This window comes from Oculina patagonica, chromosome 1, assembly GCF_052425735.1.
Source record: "Oculina patagonica isolate OP01 chromosome 1, crgOcupat, whole genome shotgun sequence".
NCBI lineage: Eukaryota > Metazoa > Cnidaria > Anthozoa > Scleractinia > Oculinidae > Oculina > Oculina patagonica.
The window spans coordinates 28,779,912-28,796,944 of NC_135758.1; the positions used below are offsets into that span (position 1 = coordinate 28,779,912).

The 17,033-nt window shown below is 40.4% G+C and overlaps 3 protein-coding genes across 3 annotated transcripts in view; all 3 read left to right on the top strand.

The window, feature by feature from the left end:
* The first annotated feature begins 623 nt into the window (after window positions 1-623).
* On the top strand, window positions 624-5,888 carry LOC144646227 (uncharacterized). The gene has a single exon (XM_078505770.1). The coding sequence runs from the start codon at window positions 624-626 to the stop codon at window positions 5,886-5,888; it is 5,265 nt and encodes a 1,754-aa protein (XP_078361896.1).
* A 4,075-nt stretch (window positions 5,889-9,963) lies between these two features.
* LOC144649625 (BTB/POZ domain-containing protein 6-like) lies at window positions 9,964-11,356 on the top strand. Its single transcript, XM_078509158.1, has one exon. The coding sequence runs from the start codon at window positions 9,964-9,966 to the stop codon at window positions 11,305-11,307; it is 1,344 nt and encodes a 447-aa protein (XP_078365284.1). The 3' UTR covers window positions 11,308-11,356.
* A 5,351-nt stretch (window positions 11,357-16,707) lies between these two features.
* LOC144649634 (BTB/POZ domain-containing protein 6-like) overlaps window positions 16,708-17,033 on the top strand; it is a 2,201-nt gene continuing 1,875 nt past the window's right edge. Inside the window, exon 1 of the mRNA XM_078509170.1 lies at window positions 16,708-17,033. This exon is cut by the window's right edge and continues 1,875 nt beyond it. Within this exon, the coding sequence (XP_078365296.1) occupies window positions 16,764-17,033 (270 nt within the window). The 5' untranslated portion in view covers window positions 16,708-16,763.

Below are 17,033 nucleotides of genomic sequence, written 5' to 3' on the forward strand. Positions count from 1 at the left end.
ACTCGGCTTAATGCAGAAAAATAACGCCTGATTGCAGGAAAGGTTACGCACGACAGAGTTACCTTTTGTCTCGTCACGCAATCTTAACCCCACATTGAGAGTTAAATTTTCGTTTGGATATTACCAAAAGCCGCTTCTCCTCGTTATTCTTTACCTTACGGCTACACATCCCATTTCTAACGACTACATTTCCAGCAAAACAGTTGCTGTTTATTTTTCTAATGGCGATGTATTAACTTCTGAACGGAAGAAACGTTTAACGTTTACTGCTTCCACCGGAAGTAATTTCACAACAGGCTACAAAACCGACACTTAAAAGAAGACCACCAGCTGCAAGTTGTCCGAAATCATAATTTATGCAAATTGTAATTATGCAAAAATCACGTGATTAAAAAAGTACGGACCTCGTGAAGGAAAACCTTCGGTTCTTGAAGTTTTGTAAGCGGACGGGTCGATTAAGGATTTACATATTAAACAAGGACGAGTCTAGTGACTGTGAGCGTGTTTCTTTATTTGGTGTACTGGGAGTAACCTTTTCCCACACCAAAAGTGGCGACCCTGCCAGGACATAATCTGAACAAAACGATAAACAAGTATCGAGCGTCCGAGTGGAAAACATAAACATGGTGGACGTCGCTGAACAGCGCTACGCGAAGGACCTAAAAAAGGCAACCTACTACGTCAACGAGATTAAGGAAATGGTCGATTTGAGTGTGAAAGAGGATTTGTTGTCTGCTTACGAAAAGATATGTGACATAAGCAAGACTCTGGAGGCTTCGGCAAATCTTGTCAAGGACGCCATGTTGGAGGCTGAAAAATCATTTGAAGAAGTAAAAGGCTGGTCACAAGCTCGCAAGGTAGATTTCGTACCTATTCATGAGTTGAGAAGCAGACTTGCGAATGAGTTAAGCGAACTGGAGAAACGGGAGTTGCACAAACGGGAGGAAGATTGGTTCGCAAAGAAGGTTGAGCTCGAAATGGAATTGGAGAAGAAGAAGGTCGAGCAAGCAATGGCCAAACCCCAAGCAGTGAAGTTGCAGAAGTACACAATAACACCATTCCATGGGGACTGTAAGGATTGGCTTCGCTTTTGGAACCAGTTTGTTGTGGAAGTGGACAGCTCGAAGATTTCTGAGATAAGTAAATTCAATTATTTACTAGAATTAGTTGAGGGGGAACCGAGAGAGCACATTTTGGGGCTGCCACACACCCCTGAAGGCTATAACGAAGCAAAGAAGATTCTTGAAATGACTTTTGGAAAGGACATTAAGGTCCACAAGGCCTTAATTAATGATTTAGAAGCCTTGCCAAAAATAACCAGTGTACACAAAATCAGAGAGGTGCACGAGTTTTACAAACAGTTGTCTAAGACAGTCCGAACCTTAGCTACTATGAAGAAACTAGAGGGTGCCCAGAGTTATGTGTACAGTATAATGGACAAACTGGGTCCTGTGAGAGAGGCTATGGCCCAAAAAGATGATGACTGGGAAGAATGGGGACTCATGGAGCTAGTTGATAATTTAAGGAAGTACACAGACCGAAATCCCCTACCCTTAGTGGAATCCAGCCCACCAGCTTCAAGTGATACTGTACCTGAGAAACAATACAGTCATCCAAAAAGGGAAGACAAATTGCTGATGTCCGGGGGAACCTCACGGCAGCCACAATGGCCTCCACCCTGTGTCTACTGTAGCTTGAAAAATCATCGTAGCAGTGATTGTACGAAAGTCTTAGATATTGCTAGTAGAAGAGAGCATTTGGCCAGAAATAAGTTGTGTTACAATTGTGCCAAGCCTGGGCATCTGGTTTCCAAATGCGAAAAGCGAGGGTGTGGGAAGTGCAAGGGGAGACACCATACCTCTATATGTGACAGGATGAAGACAACGCTTTCACCCCACCCCACCCCTGTGACATCGGGCAGGTCTGAGAGGTTTTATGGTGTAGTAGATGCTCAAACTACATTGCATGCAACCGTCATTGCTAAGATCAGTGGAATACAGGCTCGAATCATGTTGGATAGTGGAGCCGGAAGCTCTTACATAAGCTCAAATCTGCTTACCAAGTTGAACCTTAAGCCATACCAAACTGAAAGGAGGGTCATTGAGCAAATGTATGGGACAGTCGACAGACAAGTGGAGATATACAAAGTCACTGTCGAGTCAAATGTTATTGAGGGCTTTGGATTTGAACTAGAGTGCATAAATGCAGAAAAGCCAGTCCTGACTCACCTTCCCAACCCAAGAATTTCAGAGTTGAAGAAAGCTAATCACCGGATAAGGAGATTAAACTTCAGTGAGGAAGCAGCAACAGAAGATAACCTACCGGTGCATGTGATCCTGGGGGCTGCAGATATACAGCGAATTAAAACAACCGAGCCTGCTGTTCTGGGTACAAATCCTGATGCTGATCCAGGAGCAGAGTTCACTATGCTGGGTTGGACTATCACAGGAAAGTCAATGTTGTCAGGTACTGAGACTGAGAAGGGTTTCTTTTTGAAATCAAGCCAAGATGAATTCAAACAGATGTGTTCGCAGGAAGTCTTGGGACTTTCAGATGAACCTGATGAGCAAGGGTTGTTCCATGAAGATTTCAAGAATCAGCTACAACGTTTAGAAGATGGAACTTACTCAACAAGGTTACCATGGAAGTCACATCAGCTCTCTTTGCCATCTAACAGAGAACTGACCTTAGGAAGGTTGCAGAGTACTACCCGAAAGCTAGAGAGGATGCAGAAACTTGAAGAGTATCACACAGTTATGGAACAACAACTGGAAGAGGGAATTTTGGAGCTGGTGCCAGAAGTCCAAACAGGGGAAGTGATTCATTACATCCCACATCAAGCTGTGATTAGAGAGGAGGCAGAGTCTACAAAGATGAGAATTGTGTATGATTGCTCAGCAAAACGAAACCCACAGTCTCCATCATTGAATGACTGTCTGGAGGTTGGCCCTCCATTACAGCCAGCAATCTTTGACATCTTGCTCAGAAACAGGATGAAACCTTTCTGCATTACTGGAGACATACAAAAAGCCTTTCTTCAAATTAAAATCAGTCCAGAGGACAGAGATGCCCTTCGCCTGTTGTGGTACGATGATTTAAAGGAAAGGAACATTGTACAATACCGCTTTACAAGAGTTATTTTTGGGTCCGGTCCAAGCCCATACATCCTTGGTGCTACGCTTGAGAAACACATTAGTCAGTATGAAGAAAAATACCCTGAAACTGTGAATGAGTTGCTTCTGAATACCTATGTAGATGATGTGCAGTCTGGTGGTGATGGCAAGGAGGAATTACTGAAATTCAAGGAGGAAGCAACAGAGATTATGGGCGAAGGTGGATTTCAGCTGCACAAGTGGCACAGTAATATTCCGGGAATCGAGAAACTGAGTAATAATGAACTGGAACCACCTCAAGTAGATTCAACTTATGCCAAGGAGACCGTTGGAACTCAGCCACATGAATCAAAGATCTTAGGAGTCCCATGGGACAAGGAAAAAGACACGTTTTCCATAAACTTTGCAAAAGCTTTGAATGGTGTTGAGAAGGGACCATTGACAAAGAGAAAGATGTTGTCTGCTATCAATAGTATCTTTGACCTGCTTGGAATTGCCGCACCCGTTGTCATCGTAGGAAAGATACTGTATAGCGAAGTTTGCCTTAGAAAGCTCAATTGGGATGAAGAGGTACCAGAGGACATACGCAAACCATGGGCTAAGTGGCTAAATGATATGAAGAAGTGTCCTTATGTGAGCATTTCCCGCAGCGTTGTTGGTGCAGGCCTGACCAAAATGATCTTGCATGGATTTGCTGATGCCAGCAAGTTGGCTGTGTCAGTAGCTGTGTACACCTTAGCAATTCACACCTCTGCACCAGTGCAGCAGACTCTGCTTGTGGGAAAGTCGAGGATAGCACCAAGAGACCAAACAATTCCCCGCTTGGAACTTGTTGCAGCACATACCCTGAGCAAACTGATGCACCATTTGAAGGAAGTCTTGAAAGATCAACGCATTGAAGAATATCACTGTTGGGTTGACAGTACGACAGTGCTTTACTGGATCAAGGGCCAAGGGACGTGGTCCCAATTTGTACGTAACAGAACCAAAGCTATCCAAGACAAGGAGTACTTACAGTGGCATTACGTACCAACCGGCGACAACCCCAGTGATCAAGGAAGCCGTGGCGTCGCACCTAGCAAAATGGGGGAGTTGTGGTTTCGAGGACCAGAGTGGCTTAGTGCTCATGACCAATGGCCAGATCAACCTGAAGTGTCTGGGAGCCCAGAGAATGACAAGGAAAGAGTGACACCTAAGCATGAAAAACAGTTCCTAGTCAAAGAAATGGAAGTAGAAAATGAGACAAGGGACACTCTTCTGGGCAAATACACGTCTTACTGGAAGCTTCTACGAGTAACTGCATTCGTAATGCGATTCATAAACAATTGCAGAAAGCATAAGAAGCAGAAAGGGCCACTAATGACTGAAGAACTCCAGGCAGCAGAGAATTTCTGGATCATTCAGGCACAGGCAGCACAAGAGCTAAAGTCAGATGTGAAGTTAAGGGCGGACGAAGAAGGAATATTGAGATGTGTCGGCAGAGTTCCCAATTATCATCCAGTTTTCCTACCACGAAACAGCAAGTTGGCTGCCTTGATCGTTCAGCAAGTTCACGAGCAGATGCTGCATGGGGGAGTTTCGACAACCATGTGCCATGTGAGAGAAAACTATTGGGTACCAAAACTGAGGTCACTAGCAAAAACAGTGATCCATAATTGTAACCTTTGCAAACGGTACTGGAAGAAACCAATTTCAACCTCACACAGCCCAGATTCTATTTTGCCAAGTTTCAGAACTGAACTGTCAAACCCTTTCACCGCCACAGGAGTGGATTTTGCCGGACCTGTCTACTACAAGATTACGAAGTCCACAACCTCAAAGGCATACATTGCACTATTCACCTGTGCCAGTACTAGAGCAGTGCATCTTAAGTTGTGTCGTGACCTGTCCGCTGAAGAGTTCCAGAGAGCACTAAAGGAATTTGTTGCCAGGAGAGGCTGCCCTCAGACCATTGTGAGTGACAATGGAAAAACGTTTGTTGCCACTGGGAAATGGTTATCTAAGCTGAAGAAAGACCAGAGTTTGGCAGACTATTTGGGGACTTTGGAGATAAAATGGAGATTTAACTTGGCCAGGGCACCATGGTGGGGAGGATTCTTTGAACGCCTTATTGGCATCATGAAGAGAAGTCTTTCAAAGGTGGTCGGCAAGAGCCTACTGACCTTCCAGGAACTAGAAGAAGTCTTGCTCGATGTTGAAATGACCATGAACAACAGGCCACTCCTCTATCAAGGAGAAGAATTTGAGAAACCGGTGCTTACCCCAAATACCCTACTCAGAGGAGAGCCCATCCCTATCCTGGAGGAAGACCTGGAGAAGATAGGGGAAGAGAATGTCACTAAGCGGATGAGGTTTTTGGAGAAAAGCAAACAGCACCTTCGAAAGAGATTCATGAAGGAGTATGTTCATGCTCTTGAAGAAAGGCAGCAGAAGTCTGAAGGGAACACTGAGAAGATACCAGACATTGGGGCAGTGGTGATGCTAAAGGGTGAAGCGAAGGATAAGGCAATGTGGAAGCTGGGACGAGTCGTGAGCAAGATTACCGGCAAGGATGGAACAGTTCGTGGATTGAAGCTGAAGCAGGGCAATGGATACATCGTAGAGCGCCCCTTGCAACTTGTGTGCAACTTGGAGATTGGAGGGGAAGACCCTAAGTGGAAACCAAACCCTGAAGCCGAAGTTTTCGTCCCAAGAGTGGGACCAAGCCGAAGAGCCAAACAGATTGCTAATGATCAAATCAGGAACATTGTTGAACAGGAACTTAAGGACGATTAGAGTGACATTTAAGGTGTTAAGTTAGAACACTTAAATGGGGGGAGAGTGTCCGAAATCATAATTTATGCAAATTGTAATTATGCAAAAATCACGTGATTAAAAAAGTACGGACCTCGTGAAGGAAAACCTTCGGTTCTTGAAGTTTTGTAAGCGGACGGGTCGATTAAGGATTTACATATTAAACAAGGACGAGTCTAGTGACTGTGAGCGTGTTTCTTTATTTGGTGTACTGGGAGTAACCTTTTCCCACAAAGTCTACAATGTACAAGACCAGTTTTCTGTTTTAAAGAAATGCCGCACGACGTTGGACTGTTTAATTACTAGTAATTATTAGAAACATAAAGCCGAAACTTAACACGCAATCAGATTCTGTGCGTGCTAAACTGTTTATAAATCTTAATATGCTAATATATTATCACACCCTAGATCACTATATAAGCCTGAACTCCGTATTATAATTTTAACTTGATAATGATGACATGGCGTCATCGAAACGTTGTTCTATTTTCCTATCGCTTATTTTTCTTCTCAAATGTTTCACAAAACATTTTGTTATTCGAAAGCTACAAAAACACTTATAAATATCACTTAACACATTTAATGATGTTGCAATTAGCGAAGCGCACTAATGACGTCACAGAATTTGACCCCCGGTGTGAGTCAAAATTCGGACAAACAAACCGCTCTGTAAGAGCAATGTATGGTTGGCGGGCACTTTGGAGGCATATTTAGCGATTGTTTCACAAAACCTGATGGCCAGATTGGCTCGGACTTCGGAAAGCCTTACCTGTGCAACGTAGAAAGCTCAAACCGTGGTTTGAAACAAAAGGTTTGTCAAACAGAGCGATTATTCTGATTATTCAATAAATGTGTAAAATGTTTTACTCTCAGTTATTGAATGGATTATAAAGGCCCGATTTGCTGCCGGGATTTGCTGAAAGAAAACATTTATTTTTTATGAGAAATGCAAAGCGTTTACACTGTTCTTAGCATAATATTTTCGCCCTCTATCTATCATGTGTCGAAACAGATCGGATGGCCGGCGATCAGTGCCGTCAAATTCGGGAAGAATTCTGAACTTCTTGCAACCGACGATCTTTCCGGTGCCTAAATGAAGCAAACATACAAGTGCTATCCTTCGCAATTATATAATTCGATAGTAATTCGCTATCCGCCGCTTAAATTTCTCGGCAGCCTGAATAATTTTGCAGTGGAAATCAAGGTGTCATTACCGGATCTTCGACTAATAAATTCAATTTTGGGCCATTTTTTGGATACCTTCAATCTGTTTTTCACTTACTAAAGCAAAAATGTTTGAAATCTATCATTTTTCGAGCCTTTCGAGAATCTCGGCCTCAAATTGTGCCTTTCTCGCCCTTTTTTTCTTGTCAAGAATGCGTCCCCTCCATACAAAGCCTTTGCCAAAACTAAAATTGTTGTCCGACTCACGACTCACTGTGGTGAAATCTATTTTTAGTAATAGTGCGCTTTGCTAGATGATGTTGCAATTCTAAATTGTGCAACTCAGCAGAAATAATCAATTGTTATGAAATGAGTTCCTTTTGGTTAACTATTAGCAACGTTTTAGTGTGTTCGTGCGGGTTATGTTTGACCTCCTGACCTCTTTCAGTGCTTTGGCTAAATTAAAGGCACGGCGCCGCACTTGAGAAACACACAAGTCGTGTTTGCGTTAGTCACGGAGTGAACGTGACATGAATTTCCTTTACCACGTCATCTTTTGCTTATTAAAATCACATGCCTAGCCGGAAAAATGCCTGCTTAGCATGCAAATATTTATTTTGTTCCGAATGTTCAATAAAATAACCCAAACCAGTTCATTTAAAAGAAAGCCAAATCAAGCCAAAATAAAGAGTAGACTATAAAGGCTATCCCATTGTGTTTCTCCGTTTAGCGTCTTCCGACAAGCTTTTGGTAATTCCCCTGACGCGATGACGTGTATCCCGTGCTTTGACACATTCTTGCTGAGCTTGCAACTTACGTTTCGATAACGTTTCGATTCTCAAAATACCGTAAACTCAAAACAAAAATTGGGATATCCAGAAAATAAGTCGTTGTTTTGCAATATTTAACACGTTCCGGGTAAATTGTACGACTTGTACTCGCTCTGAGCCAAACGCTTGAGTAACACAAAAATAAATATTTCACACAAACAGAGCGCAGAGTTTTCAAACTGAAACTAGGTGAATGATTATTTATAGCTACAAGCGAGAGATCGCGTGACATGGGTCTGACGTAGTGGTAGTTTTAAATAGCTTGGACATGTCCAAGCGGTCTTTGTTTTCGCTATGTGATTTTAGGTTAAATTAATATTAGCCCCTAAAGACTTGTACTGGTAAAAATTGCGTTCTTAATCGTTTTAAACTTCGCAGCCTTCGAGCGCTGAACCCCTTACATTCTTAATTGGTTATGTGACGTAAGATTTGGGCTACTCACGTTTAAATTTGACAAGTCACGTTTTTTCTACAAGAACGGAAGTGCTGAAGCACAGCTACAGAGTGACACTTTCCAAGTCACGCGCTTTGATCACCCACAGCGGAAAGTATTCCCTTGAGAAATTAAAACAGTCCCTTGAGAGTTAACAAGAATGCAATCCCTTCCGGTTCAGATTTTGGCCCAGGTAAACGCTATTCTACTTTTTTTGCTTGTATAAAACAAGCAAAAAAAGTCGAAAAAAAGGGCATGCATTAGATCACGCCTAACAGATGCTGTTCGTTTTAAAATCCTAAAATCCCAACTAAATGTGAAAAAAGAAAAAAAGATTCAAGATGAGGCCAAGAAACCTTTGAATGGCATTACTGAAAAATTTTGAATACTTAAAAAGCCGTGAAATTAACATGCCGTGATAAAATTTAATTAACTATCCGCGCCAAAGGGCAAGTTTTCATTTTGCCGTCAATTAATTCACTCGATGGCTTTACCGATCCTTTTAAAAACTCCATTCTAGCTTGTAGAAATTATTATATAATTACTTTACATTTCCATTTTGTTTTCTGAGCTCTTGAAAAGTGTGCGAGTAAAGTTTTTACATCAAGAACTAAAGGTTGTTTTGTTGTGCAAACATTCAATTCGTCTGTGACAGACAACTTTGTCGGGCCAACGGTACATGGATGAAAATGCATGGACCAAATGGACACAATTCTTGCTAAATGGAAAATATCTTCAAAGTGGGGTCTGGCCGAAAAGTTCTTTGGCTAGCAGCCGTTTTCAAAAGCAGAAGCTTGCTGCAAAAAAACATTGCGTGACTGACGTAATGGCTTTTCATGTACAAAAAGTCGAACGCTTGAATAACACAAAAATATATTTCACGTACGCTTAACAGAAATCAGGGTTTAGATAAAATTTTAAATAGGAGAGTGATCAAATAGCTCCTGCTGAGTAAACATCAAAAGTGCGTGTTTTGAATCCTGGCCAAGAAAGCGGCCGAGTGAACTACTGAGACAAACAAGGTAAATACGGTGCCTCAATCTAGAAATAGATGTTATTTGTTTCAAAAGCCTGAAAACCCCAACTTAACGTGAAAAAATAAATGAAACATGAAAAAAAGTTTCAGATGAATTTTTATTCAAGATGGGGTCAGGAAAAATTTCGAAAGGAATTAAGAAAAAGAAAATTTCAAAACCGTGAAATTTTGTAGCCGTGGTAGAATTTAATTATATGCAATTACCTAAACCAGGATTTCATTTTGTAGTCCATTTTGTTTCAATAAAAAAAAATAATTGCTTGGACGTGTCAAAAAATCACCGGTTTCGCAAACCAGTACTCAAACGCTTGAATAACACAAAAATATATATTTCACGCTTAAGAGAATTGAGGGTATTAGATAAAATTTAAAATAGGAGAGTGATTTAATAGCTTCTGCCGAGTAAACATCAAGGGTGCGTGATTTGAATCCTGGCCAAGAAAGTGGCCGAGTGGGTCTGGAACGATTTACCGACAAGACTACTACTACTACTACTACTACTACTACTACTACTACTACTACTACTACGACGACGAAAAAATTCCGGGCGATTTATGAACCGGGCCGGCCGGCCCAGTCTCCGCCCGGTTAATTATGTCTTTGTTCACAAAGAACTGGCAAAAGGATTATAAAGAAAGATGTAAGTTTATGTTTAATAGCGACACTCTAAGTGACGTCAAATTTGTTGTTCAAGCTTCCCAAAAATATGGAGAGCGTGACAGCAAGAGAAGCAAGATGGAAATTCCAGCTCACAAGTTCTTGTTGTCGATTTGCAGTCCTGTGTTTTTTGCTATGTTTTGCGGTGAAATGGCCGAAACCAAAGAACATATTGATCTCCCTGACTGTGAATACGAAGGTATGTTGGAGTTGTTGCGTTACATCTACACTGATGAAGTTTGCTTTAACGAAAATAACGTGATGCAAGTGTTGTATCTGGCCGAGAAATACATGATTCCTAGCCTGACCAGTAAATGTAATGAATATTTACAAGCCTACATGGATCCTTCAAATGTGTTTTGCATCTTAAAACACGCTCAGAAGTTTGAAAATAAAGATCTTCTGTTTGAATGTTGGGATTTCATTGACAATGTGACAGACAAGGCCTTGAAATCAGACGAATTTTTGACAATCGAGAGATCATTACTTGAGGAACTTGTGCAGAGAGATACGCTAAACGTCACAGAGGTGGAGTTATTCAAGGCTGTAAATTGCTGGGCCAAGGAAGAATGCATGAGATTAGGCCTTACGCTTGACGGCTCTGTCAAAAGACAAATCCTTGGGGAGCAGGTTATCAAGTGTTTACGCTTTCCAATTATGGAGAAGAGGGAATTTGAGGAGTTTGTCCTTAACAGCAATATATTAACACAAGAGGAAACAAGCAACATCATGAAAAATTTCATATGCACCGTAACTTTACCAGTTGGATTCTTGGAAGCTGAGAGAAGGGGGTGCTTTTTGCGGTGTTCCAGGTTCTCGAAATTTCTCAAGCGTGATGGTTTTTATTGGGATAACAGTCCTGATTCATTACCCGATATAATGACAATGACAGTGGACAAAGAGATATTGTTACGCGGTGTCTCTCTTTTTGGACAAAATCACTCTGATTATTCAGTTACCTTAAGTATCTCAAAGGATGAAGATACATCAGTTCTTACGACCGTATCTGGAAATTTTACTGCTGAGAAAAAGAAGTGCAAGGGCAACTACTATCATGGTTTTGACGTACTATTTGATCACTCAGTGGCGTTGACAAAAAATGTTAAGTACTGTATTGAAGCTTCAATAGATGGGCCCAGCTGTTTTTTTGGAAATGAGGGTTTCGAGTTAGTTGACTGTGAAGGAGTGAGTTTTAGGTTTGGGTTTGACTGGGAAAATGATAGAGCTAGTGAACTCTTCAATCCTGGTCAAATTCCAGAGATTCTGTTTGAAGTAATATAATCTTAAACAGTAAAAAGAACTTAAGGGACCATTCATTTTTTATGGGGTGTGGGGGGGGGGGGGGGGGTGGGATTTGATAGATAGTCTCTGTTGAGATTGGGACGAGTCTCATGGCGACCGGAGGCTGATTTCAGTGTGGCCTTCTTTTTCCCCAGCAAAGCGTTATCTTTGGTATTTGAGACTTCAAAATGCGCCCTTTTTAATGGGTGCAAATAGAAAGAAACGAAAACAACGAAATACTGGCTCGCCTCCCTCCAAAACTTCAAAAATGAGCGCATCGCCTGGCAGCGCTTCGGCTGACGAAAGCGGCGAGGCGGTCTCCAACAAGGAAATCTGGAAAATACTAAAGACAATACAAGAGAATACGGACCAACTCTTGAAGGAAAACAAAGACCTCAAAGAGCAGTACGCAGAGCTGAGAACATCTTTGGAGTTCCACGTCGAAAAGTTGGAGAAAGTGGAAAAAGAAAATGTAAACCTCAAGACTGAGGTCACGAGATTACAAAATGCTCTGAACAAAGAGGCTGACCAAGTGAGTAAACTTCGCAATGATCTAAAAGCAACAAACTCTAATCTAGACGACCTCGAACAATATACTCGAAAGTACAATTTAGAATTTCATGATTTTCCCGAACAAGACGACGAAAATATCGCTGAGCTCATCATTAAACTCGGAAATCTGTTAAACGTCAAAATTGCAAAAGGTGATATTGATATTTGCCACAGGATGGCGCAAAACCCGCGATTTGCACACAAGCCTCGACCTATCATAGTGCGATTTAGATCATATCGTGCAAAGAAGGAGCTCTACTCCGCGCGTAAGCAGCTCAGACGTATCGACGTGAATCAAGTATTTCCAGGTACCACACAAGTCTTTATAAACGAAAACTTGACCAAGTCGCGACGCCAACTTTTTGGAAAAGCAAGGAAAGCAAAAGACGACAAAGAATGGCATAGTGCGTGGACCATCGATGGAAAAATATTTATTAAAAGATCCGTGGATGAGCGGCCCATTCGTATCCTTAAAGCTGAAGACCTCAACATTAGTTAAATAATTATTTAGTTGCAGCAGATATATATGAACGAAAGAACAAAACAAAACAAACATTTAGCCGTAGCTTAAACTTATGCAAATAACAGCGTAAACTTTTGTCAAGTATCAAAGAATTCCGACTTTGTTTTCTTAAAATTCCGAATCGCTGGGGAATTGTAGGAGGGAATTTTATTGCGTCACACCTTAATTCACAAAGTTAGCATAATTAGCTTCTTTTTTCCCTTCTATACTTCATTAGCGTTATTTAGTTCGTGTTTGGTATGTGTTTACACTTTTGGCATATGTACCTCGCTGTTTCGTTTCAAATTAATAGGCTGGCTTGATAGACGCAAGCTTTTACAAGTTTTCACCTATCCCACTGCGCAAGGTGCGAACACACACATCAGAAAAAAATCTTGTATTCCAAAGAAATGTCTTTAAACATTATCTCCTTAAACGTTCGAGGCCTCAACAAATCAATCAAAAGGCGAAAATTGTTCAGATGGCTTCATCAAGGAAAATATGATATCGTTTTCCTTCAAGAATCCTACAGTGACTCGGCCATAGAGGACTTTTGGCGAGCGGAGTGGGGAGGAGATATATATTTTTCTCACGGTTCGAAACATAGTAGAGGCGTCATGACTTTATTTCGACCTTCTCTAAACGTTAATATTTCAGACGTTCATTTGGGAAAAAATGGTAGATCTCTGATTATAAGCGCAAACATTAATCAAGAAGAGCTTTGTCTCGTCAACATATATGCACCAAACGACCAAACGCAGCAACTCAACTTCTTTACTAAGCTCATGGACGTTATCCGTCGATTCACAAATGAAAAAATCATCGTCGGCGGAGATTTCAATTGCCCGCTAACCGCTCTTGACAAGTTCGGCGGAAAAGATATTCACCACAAAGACAACGTTTTGAAATCTATAGAAAATCTCCGCAATAGTTTCAATCTTGTAGATGTTTGGAGAAATCTTCACCCAACTGATGCCCGTTTCACCTGGAGCAACAGTTCCGGAAAGATAAAATGCAGGCTAGACTACTGGCTAATTTCAAAACAATTAATCAAACAAGTCGAAAGCAGTGACATCAAATCTTATTATGATTCCGACCACTCTCCGATCACCCTCTTGATCAACCCTGAAGATTCTCAGGAAAAAAAAGGTCCAGGTTTCTGGAAGTTCAACAATTCTCTTCTCGAGGACGAAGAATTCGTCAACAAAATGTCTTTCATCATAAGAAATGCTGCTCAGAAGCATAAAGCCACACTTGACAAGCGGCTCCTTTGGGAAATGATAAAAATGGAAATTCGCATATTTGCAATCCGTTTCTCAAAAAGAAAGGCAAAAGAAAAAAAATCTACAGAATTTAAACTACTCGACAATTTGAACAATATTAACAGCCTTATTGACCAAAATCCAGAGGACCAAGATCTTCTAAAAGAAGTAAAAACCCTTAAGATTGAGCTCGATCAAATCGCAGAAAAGAAAACAAAAGGTTGTATTGTTAGAAGCAGGGCAAGGTGGTATGAAGCTGGAGAGAAATGTAATAAATATTTCCTCAATCTCGAAAAAAGAAGCTACAATAAACGACATATCACTAAATTGAAAACGTCCGAAGGCTTCACCACACAAGACCCGCAAATTATTCTCAATGAGATGAAAACATTTTATAGTGATCTCTACACCTCTCAATTCCAGAAGGATACTCCTGCGCGATCTTCGACTTTTCTCCAATCTAATTCACTTCCAAAGTTAAATGAAGACATGCAGACAGTGTGTGAAGGACTAATAACCGAAGAAGAATGCTTAGATGCTCTAAAAACCTTTCATAAGAACAAAACCCCCGGAACAGATGGTTTAACGGCTGAGTTTTACCTCCGATTCTGGAACGAAATCTCTAGTCATCTGGTTCTCTGCTTTAATGAAGCGGCAGTTTTTGGCGAATTATCCATTTCACAAAAAAGAGGAATTATTTCGCTAATTCCCAAAAAAAAGCAAAGAGCTTCTTCAGCTCAAAAATTGGCGCCCTATCTCACTTTTAAACACCGATTATAAAATAGCGACCAAATGTATAGCAAGACGCTTAGAAAAAGTGCTTCCTCACTTAATAGAAAGAGATCAGACGGGTTATATTAAAGGTAGATATATTGGTGAAAACATACGATTAATTTCAGATATTATAGAACAGTATAGCAATCCAAACAAACAAGGAATGATTCTCTTCTTAGATTTCGAGAAAGCGTTCGACAAGGCTGTCCACTGTCTGGACTACTCTTTATACTTGCCGTAGAACCACTTGCACATAAAATTCGTTTTGACGAATCAATCAGTCTTCATAACGGAAATAAAACAGTTAAACTTAGCCTATATGCCGACGACACTACTTCTTTTCTGCCGGATGACAGTTCTGCTTCCAATTTATTCACCCTTCTTGAGCAATTCGGTACGTGCTCCGGACTCAAAATAAATAGACACAAGACCGAGGGAATGTGGCTTGGTGCTTGGAAAGGCAGACTTGGTAAGTACAGTCCGTTCGGAATATCATGGCCAGAACAATACGTTACAACTCTTGGAGTCGTCTTTGCTTACGATACTCTAGTTCGCCAACACATGAACTTTGAAACAAAGCTCTCTAAGCTTCAAAAAGTTTTAAATCTCTGGTCTGGTAGGCATTTAACGATTTTAGGGAAAGTAACCATTATTAAAACGTTAGCCCTTTCTAAGCTTGTTTACAGTTCTTCAGTGTTACACGTTCAATCAGATTTCATCAAAAGAGTAAATGAAACAATTTTCGCTTTTATATGGAAATTTAAGCCTGATAAAATTAAAAGAAGTACGTTAATCGGCCCGGTGAACAAAGGCGGGCTAAATATGGTCAATTTCAACGACGTCAACAAGTCCCTAAAAATTGCTTGGGTAAAACGTTTCTGTGATGAGCCTGAAAACAACTGGTGCGCCTTTCTTAATTCGTTTTTGTTAAAATATGGAGGTGCTTTCCTGTTTCAGTGCAATTTCAATCTAAATTACCTAGAGTTAAAAAACATTCCAATTTTTTATAAAGAGATTCTGTCAAATTGGCAAGAAATTCACTCAAACGACCCAGTTAATTCCACAGATTTTAAAGAAGAGATCTTATGGAACAATCGTTTCATAAGGATTTGCGGTAAATCATTTTATTTCAAATCGTGGCATAAAAATGGAATCGTAAAGGTTCGTGACCTTCTAACCGAGCAGGGAAACTTTCTATCTTTCGAACATTTTAAGGCCAAGTTCGGTGTCCGTACAACTTTTTTGGACTACGCAGGCGTGATCGCCGCAATCCCAAAAGCCTGGAAAACCGCAATCCTCGATACTCCTTCCGGTAATCAAAGAACGCAAAACGTCGTAACAGCAGATAATGTTTCTGCCAAAAAAGCTCGCTCTCTGCTCGTCGGAAAGTCCTTTCGCCCACCCACTGTAGAACACCGCCTACAGAATCAAAATGTTACGGACTTGGAAGCCATCTATGAACTACCTTTCAAAATCACAATAGAAAATAAACTAAGAAGCTTTCAGTACAAATTAATCCATAACATTCTCCCCACAAACCAAAGACTATATAAAATGAAGATAAAAGCCTCACCAGTATGTGAGTTGTGTAATTATGTAAATGAAACACTAGAACACATGTTTTGCGAGTGTCCTAATGTGAAACAGTTTTGGATTATGGCAATCGAATGGTGGAACGTAAAACGCTTTGAAAATATAAATCCAAAACCTATTGAAATTCTTTATGGCTATAAACCAGGATCTTCTAGTTTTTATGCGCTAAACCACTTCTTTTTAATAGGCAAATATCACATTTACCTTTCAAAAATCAAGTCTGAAAATCCAATGTTTGAGGTCTTTATTTGTTTGCTTAAAAGTAAAATTCAATCAGAAAGAGAGATTGCTATCAGAAATGGTAATTATAATAAACATAGGAACAAGTGGACCACCCTTTGTAGCAGTGAAAACACATAATCTCTTTTGTTGTTATCCAAAGCCAGCTGCTAGCTATATTTTGTGTGTGTGTAGTTGTATACCTTTCTTTTGCGCTTCTAGTGTACTTTTTTTTTCTTCTTCTTCCGTCGTATTATTACAAGTATTGTAAAAAAAAAAAAATCCAGTTTTTGTGTATTAGTGTTGTCTTTATTAGTGTTTAAGTATTGTAAGTATTGTGCTAGCTGTTATTGTAAGTGTACTTATTATTGTAAGTAAGGCGTCAATTATCTAAATAAAAAAAAAAAAAAAAAAAAAAAAAAAAGATAGTCACTGTTATATGTAATGGCCCCCCTTCTTCATCGGAAGTTTTACCTGCCCCCCCCCTCAAAATCCAATTTTTTGTTCAAGCTTCCCAAAAATATGGAGAGAGTGCAGACAGCAAGAGAAGCAAGATGGAAATTCCAGCTCACAAGCTCTTGTTGTCGATTTGCAGTCCTGTGTTTTTTGCTATGTTTTGCGGTGAAATGGCCGAAACCAAAGAACATATTGATCTCCCTGACTGTGAATACGAAGGTATGTTGGAGTTGTTGCGTTACATCTACACTGATGAAGTTTGCTTTAACGAAAATAACGTGATGCAAGTGTTGTATCTGGCCGAGAAATACATGATTCCTAGCCTGACCAGTAAATGTAATGAATATTTACAAGCCTACATGGATCCT